Source organism: Oryza sativa, chromosome 4 (genome assembly GCF_034140825.1).
Source record: "Oryza sativa Japonica Group chromosome 4, ASM3414082v1".
In the NCBI taxonomy this organism is placed as follows: domain Eukaryota; kingdom Viridiplantae; phylum Streptophyta; class Magnoliopsida; order Poales; family Poaceae; genus Oryza; species Oryza sativa.
Window position 1 is genome coordinate 26,850,447 of NC_089038.1, and position 7,582 is coordinate 26,858,028.

A 7,582-nucleotide genomic window follows, 5' to 3' on the forward strand; every position below is an offset into this window, starting at 1 on the left:
TAGTGTTGAACAAACATTTTTGGATTTCTCATTGATCTTGTACATACCACATGTATATGATGGCACTTTTGCCGTGGCACTATTTTCTCCAACACCAATCAAGAAATTTGATGCACTAAAATTTCTCCTACCATGTGTACCGGACTTGCTCCAAAGCCAAAAACGCCAAGCAATCCACCACAAACACCTACGACGCTACCACATATGCACAACAGATTAACCAGACCACACACAAGGCACACGACCAAGAAACCGACGACCCAACTTCGACGTTTGTTTCATCAGAGATCGATCGATCACTGCGCCTGCGCGACGGCCAGCTCCAGGTTCTTCAGGGTCACCTGGAAGCTGACGAATCCCATGAACCAGAACTCGAAGCCGTCGTCGGTCACCACCTGGACGTACTTCTGCTCCGGCCGGTGCTTGTTCTCGCTCGGCTTGGCCGTCTTCACCCTCCTCAGAGGGATGGCCACCTTGTACGGCACACGCACCGTGTCGCCGCTCGGGGTGGTCAGCGCCAGCGACCGGTCGCTCCGGAACGCGATCCTCTCCGTCGATATGAAGAGCATGCCGGCGATCGGGCCGGCCGTGGTGGACAGGTAGCACTGGGAGGCCCTCAGGAGCTTCTCGCCCTTGCCGACGGCGAACCACCGGCGGAAGACCTTCTCCACGCCGCCTGCCTGGAGGATTCTCGCGCCCAGCGTCAGCTTGCCTTTCATGGTCTCGTACAGTTTTGGTCCTAGAGTCACTGCAAATCATCAAGAAAAGATTGTTCAGTACCAATTCTCCAATTCGCAACCATGAAAAATCGAACTCATCCAAGATCAAAAGTAGTATGGTCCAAGATGGACTGGAGAAGAACGTACCATGTTCTTTGATGCCTTGAGCGAGCCTGTCCCCTGTCCTGCCAAATCTGGAGCTCGTACGCGCGGTTGCAGAGCTTTTCGCCTCGGCGTGGTAGGCGGCTGCTCCTTCGCTTGGGAAATCCGGCTCCTCGATGCCGAAAGCCCTGTTGCTCACTGGGATCCCGATCACATGCTCGTTGCACGCTGCCTTCTCCATCTATTGATCCTTGGGACGAGGAACAACCGAAAATTCCTCCCTGCTCTTGTGCGAGGCTGTCGTTGAGTGGTGAGATGACTCCTTGATGTGCGTGGGTGGTTGTTGCTCGAGCTCCGTGCTTCAAGTAGGAGGAAGAGGGGTGCCTTTTATACAAGGGTTTTCTCCTCAGAAGGATCAAATTAAAAAGATTTGGAGCCTATCCAGTACACTTTTGAATGGAACAGTCACCGTCTCCCACCGGGATTCAGGATAAAAGGAGTTTTTTCCTATATGGAGCTGGCCTCACCTAGTGCTGTGCTGCATGTGCAGAGGGGAGGGGAGGTGCCCACTACTGCACTGCAGCTTTGTACAGTCATCCAAGCATGGACTGATACTCTATCATCCAACCAGTTGTCACGTACATGCATGCATGTTATAGCATGGATACGGTTTGGGATACGGATAATTTATGACATGGACACATGGTACCAAATTTGGGAGGGGATCAGGGGAATCAGGTAGGGAAAGAACCAAATTAAGAGGCTCTGTGGCGTGACTGTACTGTGACTGTTCCTCGCCGTCGAGTGCGTCATTGATCTTTCTATGCGTGCAACGGTGCATGGGTAAAGCAAAGTAATAATCCCAATGTGCCCGGAGCAACTTTATGTGTCCAGATTACTCCAAGTTTTCTTTTTCAAGCATTTCTGCATCTGCATGAGCAATTACGCACTCGCGCTGATCTGACGACGGGGATGACGCGGAAACAGATGGATAAACTGGGCGATGGGTCCAACCCCCCCTACTACACGATCACCACGAGCGAAGAAGTACGTACGTACGCGGCCGCGCGACCATGGAAGACGCCGTCACACGTTCGGTCACCAAGGCCCCCCCCTTTTTTTTTTCTCGCGCACTTTCGCGGTTTCCCCTGCTTTTTCCCCTTCACGCCCACGTTGCACTGAGTCAGCGTCGCGTCCTACCGGGCACCGAGTCGGATCACCCAACCGTCCCCGGTTGGCAGCCGCGCGCGCCACCGATCGTGGCCTCGTGGGTTGGGTTGGGTTGGTGCCGACGTACCGATATATCGATTGATCGATCCAGCCAGCCTGCAGGCAGGCAGGCAGATCGATCGAGCTGATGGGCTCTCGCGTCGGTCGTTAGCTCGGTCGTCATTTTCTATGGCGGGATCAGCGGCGGGCGCCCTCGATCGAGAGTTGACAGTTCGCCGGCCGGCAGCAGCATGCATGTGCTGTGATCACTGATCAGGACATGCGCATGTGTGTGCGTTATGGCTTCCCTGTCAGTGATGATGCGATCTGGCAATGTGTACATGTCTCGTTTGGATTTTTTTTTATGTGTTGCTTTTGTGACCATGCTCTGTGTTGTTGCGTGGGATATGGTCATATGGAGATAGACATCGGAGTTAAAAGGTTGTTGGGGGAGCTGGCGTTTTGATTTCAGAGGTCAAAGTGGATAACTTTAGTTTGGCCTTCCATTGACTATAGCTAAAGCACTCTTGCTGTGACAAAAAAAAAAAAAAGGAAGGAAGAAAAACATGAGAAAAGGTGGAGAAACTGCGGGATATGCGCTGGGTTTTGCGTGGAAAATATTCCCTATGCACAGCTAGAATAGATAAGGACTGGAATATACAAATAAAGAGGACATGTGTGTGTTATCTCATATTGATAGATTATTAGTGTCTGAAAGGTGAAAGTAGCATGTATCTGGTGCGAAATTGGTCTATTCAAAATCTAAATCGGTATGTCGTCAAATTAGATATACTTGGAGCTCAATGGAAAGGAGAAGCTAGCTTCATTGTTATCCAATGGCAAATGTATATGGATGCAGACACCGCATGCATATTCAGTTACTGTAGTCGTAAGTGCTTTGTAGTATATTTAACTATGTATATGACCCCCCTAGTAGCTCATCCCACTATGCGTTTAAGGCACTATATCATATTCTTATACCAGCTGGATATGTTTACACCATGAGAACAAGGATATGCGTGTGAAAAGTGATGACCCACCAAACATTGATGAGCTAGCTCTTTTACTGTTTTTTTTTCCTTAGTCGGGGAGGTGCAAGTTAGGTTGTGAAGAATGACACAGGTCAGGCCCTGCCTGCTTACTTTCAGTGTTTGCAATTTGCAAAGTCCCGTTCTATTGGTTCCACCCGGACGCATGGCAAAAGAAAAGAATGGGGGTATCAACGTGTCGTGGCATTGATAAGCCATTCACATTAGTGTAAGTAACCCCATGTATAAAGTTCTCGGAAAAAAAAGGCTATAATCCATCTTCTACTATGGATAATTCTTATGGGTTATCTATCCCATGCTATATTCTCTTAAGATATGATACACGCTTGCTAAAGATCCACCAGGTGCAACATTATAAACATATTGGGAACGTAAATAATTGACAGCAATGAAATTCCAATCATCTGCTTTTATTTGCAAAGTCTCTATTTCTCAATGATCAAAGCCTAAGGATCTTGAACCATCTCATGTATGTCTGACTAGCCAATTAGATAACCAACATTATTTTGAGGCTATTACTGACCATTGCAATCCATGACTACTACAATAGAGTTAGGATAACATTTGCCTTTTGATATTCCTCGGCCAATTGAGATTTTCCTCATATCTCAATCTATCGATAAATGCCCTTGGATCAAGATCTAATGGTCGGCTTAGCAATCTTCTTCACATCTAGCCAAGAGTGAGGTAGAAAGATAACTTGAACTCCTTTGGTGACAACATCAGTGACGCCTAAACTCTAGTAGGCTTTGACGGATTAAGCTTTTGACATTAAAGACGGTAAGAGGATGGGGGCCAATGAGAATGGCTTTAATGGAATGGTCAAGTGTTGGAAGACTAGTGGTTTTGGAGCGGATATGGACAGGCAGCAAGGTATTGATAGCCAGAGATATAGGCACGAAGGAGGGCAGCGGGTGAAGTGAGCTGTGGGAGTGATAGAGGCCTTCTAGTTAGAAGGTTGGGGGTAGCGGTTGAGGATCCGACATCTCATGGTTGAGAAAAGACAAGGGGGAGGGATGGCGACATACTTGGAGATGACAATGATGAATCTTGTGGAGAAGGAGGGGGGAAGCGGCAATCGGCTGGCATTGGGTTGACAGAGACTGGTAGAGACCAAGAGACTGACAACGGCAATCAAGTCAGGTTGGCTAGAAGTGGTGAGGAGGAGAGGGTGGTTAGATAAATAAATTAGGGTTGAACGGATCTTGAAGCAATCCCAGTTGTAAAAAAATTAATAATACTTAAGGAAAAAATATCGATGACTAATGCTACGATGCTATTATATTTTCTAAAATAAACTACTAAAATTTCATGTTGGCGAAGGTACAAGTATAAGGATGAAAACATATGATCTTGGCATTAGCTCAACGCAAATTGATACATGCCATGATACAATCACACGATTTCCTATTCGGACGGTTGTGGCATGCTATATAGAACAGGAAAACGGTAAGTAAAGATTTTCCATTTGATCGACGCAATTGATTATGTTTATATCATGGATATTAAAATTAAGCATTTAATTTTTTGTCACTTTTAAGATGTGACAATTAAGGATTTACCACTTACAGTCTATGACATGTGCGTTTTCATGTGTCTATAACATGTGGGTTCAATGGTATCTTATAAATAGTTAAATATCTTATTAAAATTATGTTCCTTAAAAAATGGTTTATGATTATCTTACCTTGTGAGGGATGTCACGTTGCCACCATTACTTGGAAAAAGCAAAATGGAAAAAATCAACTTATTATTTTTGAGAGGGAAAGTTGCATTCCTCTCGAACTAGTCCAGTACTCTCCATTTGACTTGTGTGCATTGCAGATTTGCAGAAGAACTACTGATACCCTGCGATCGAGTCACCCTTTCACTCTACCGGTGTCCCAGTCTAGGTGGAAGCAGGGACATGCGCCACGAAATGGAGCCTTATAAAGGTGCAAATTGTTCGTCAGAATACATGCAGCAGAATTGCAGAAAGCAAAATGGAGGAGGAGAGGATAGTACGTACTAATAGATTACATGAAATCAAGGATGGACCTCCACCATGTGGTAGATAAAGAAGCAGATGCATGGCTTATATCAGTGTAAAGCTACGGTTGAGCTACGTGTGTTCCAATCAAAAGCTCGCAGCAGCTTGCTTCTGCTTGATCACCTAAAAACAAATCAGATCAAATAAAAAAAAAAGGCAAAGAAGAAAAGAAAAGTTTCGCGTAGCAGACAAGACCTGGTGGTTGGCGGTTTAATTATAGGTCCTTCTCGCGCTCCTTATTCGGTGGTGTTGCAGTTTGTGTCACGGATGAATCAGCTAACCAACTCTTTGGTTTTCCCTTGGCTTGTCCAAATGCAACGCACCCAGCATCTTACAGTTGTGTTGTGTGGGGGCTGCAGTGAACTTTTTGGCCAAATTTAAGTAGGCCATGCATAATCTCGATATCTTTTCCGGCGATTAGAATGGCATGGGTGCATTCAACTGTGGGCCATTCGGCGATTAACTTTTATCCAGGCCTCTCTCTCCTTATATCGATGATCTATGCATAATTTTTCACCATTTCACATCAAATATTTAGACACATGCATGTAGTATTAAATATTAAAAAAACTAATCACACAGATTGCGTGTAATTTGCGAGACGAATCTTTTAAACCTAATTGCTCCATAATCTGACAATATGGTGCTACAATAAACATTTGCTAATGATGGATTAATTAGGCTTAATAAATTTGTCTCGCAGTTTACAGGCGGATTCTGTAATTTGTTTTGTTATTAGTTTATGTTTAATACTTCAAATATGTGTCTGTATATCTGATGTGACACGCCAAAACTTTATACCTATGGATCTAAACACAGCCATAGTGTAAGCAACAAGCTTTTTTACATAAGAATGCATCATATCATAAAAGCATATTAGCCGCCCATATTTAAGAGTTTGGATAAACGACGACCATTGAATCAAAATACATGCACTTTTTTTAAAAAAAATACACAAATAAACTAAACATATGAAAATTTTCGGAGATTTATAATGTCTCCCGTTAGACACATAAACACGGAGAGAGAGAAAGAGGCAAAGACAATGAAAAAGATATATATAGGAACCTTCTAGTTATTTATAAAGTAATCTAATATAATTTAGCTAAATATATAGTTGGCTAGACCAATTGATACTTAAATGAACTTACATCAAAACCTTCTTGAAAGCTAAGATAAACTAACAAATTATATACAAAATTAAGTTCTTAAATTGAATCAAAAGTCACACAAACCACGACTATGTGACTAGTTAAAGAAGTTGTAGTATAGTAGCAAAAGAAAAGGAAAATAGATGTGGTTAAAAAAGTTAAAAAAGAAAACGTGGCTAGTTAAAGAAGTTGGAGTAGCAAAAGAAAAGAGAAAAAAAAAAGTGGTTTTCTCTTCTCCCATTGATCCATTCTCTTTTCTTTTCGTTTCCTTGAAACGGTTTTGTGGGGAGGAGAGTGATTAAAGAGTAGCATGACAGCAAAATCCCAACGGAAAGGAGGACCATTAAATCCCTAATACTCTGGAGCGAGCGAAAATAAGGACGATGCCAATCACTCGATCGGTTTCGCCGATATCGAGCTGTCCGTTGAAAAATACTAAATCCACAAAGGCAAATCAATCAGTCAGTCCGTCCACGCATGCACCCACTGGGGTTGCTGGCGATTACGCGGGAAGTAAGGTGAGGCCGGTGTGATCAGAGGGAGTCATGGCGATTAGAAAAGCTATAGCTCCCGACCAGCCACGCGTGTCTCCCTTTGTTTCGGCCGGCGGTCATGGGCCTCGCGGTGCTCTGCCGCCGCGACACTTGTGGTGCTCTCCGGCTTTGCTGATCGAAAGGTGGAGGAGTATGTCAGTTAGGGCACCCACAATGGTTATCTATAAGCTCTCTCTACAAGAGATCCATGTCAGCATATTTTCCTACTTGGAAGAGATTAAATGAAGAAAGAGAGCAAAACTATCTACTAAATGGAGATAGTCTATAGAGAAAAACGAGACAATGGATTACAGAGCTATAGATACCCATGTAGACATACCATTGAAGTGGTTTACTATTAATCTAGTCTATTGCTGAGGTGTACATGTTTTATAGATAGCACCTTACTTTACCATTGCGGGTGCTCTTATAGAGCTGGGAGGTGGAAGAAAACAAAGCGGGATCTTCCGATCTTCCGCGATTGGTTCGGAATCTTCGCTCCATTTGGCAGGAATCTGCCAGCCAGTTCACATTTCGTCATTGTTTATGTCGGGGAAGGGTGATGTGGCCCACAGAACAATAGGCCCAAAGACCTAATGGGCCGTTTCAAGGGTATAGCGAGAAGTTTGCGGTAATATCTTATTTCTATAAAGTTAATATCCACTAAACATCTAAAGTTCAACATACAAGCATTTATTAACACTTTTAAAACCTATATGCAAGTATGCCACACTAACCCATTAAACACACAAAGCTCAACATATAAAAGTATATAGTAATTATATCTATA

The 7,582-nt window shown here is 43.8% G+C and overlaps 1 protein-coding gene across 1 annotated transcript; it reads right to left on the bottom strand.

The window, feature by feature from the left end:
• On the bottom strand, positions 1–1,179 carry LOC4336457 (GEM-like protein 4). The gene is made up of 2 exons (XM_015778598.3): positions 867–1,179; positions 1–748 (listed from the first exon to the last, which is right to left on the bottom strand). Exons 1-2 carry the CDS (start codon positions 1,060–1,062, stop codon positions 297–299), a joined length of 648 nt encoding a protein of 215 aa, XP_015634084.1. The 5' UTR covers positions 1,063–1,179; the 3' UTR covers positions 1–296.
• Positions 1,180–7,582: the final 6,403 nt, after the last annotated feature.

Bases quoted from the DNA above. Each gene is read 5' to 3' on its own strand.
- LOC4336457 (XM_015778598.3), bottom strand. From the start codon at position 1,062: ATGGAGAAGGCAGCGTGCAACGAGCATGTGATCGGGATCCCAGTGAGC. The intron at 749-866 runs GTACGTTCTTCT...GATGATTTGCAG, and splicing joins TCAAGGCATCAAAGAACATG to TGACTCTAGGACCAAAACTG.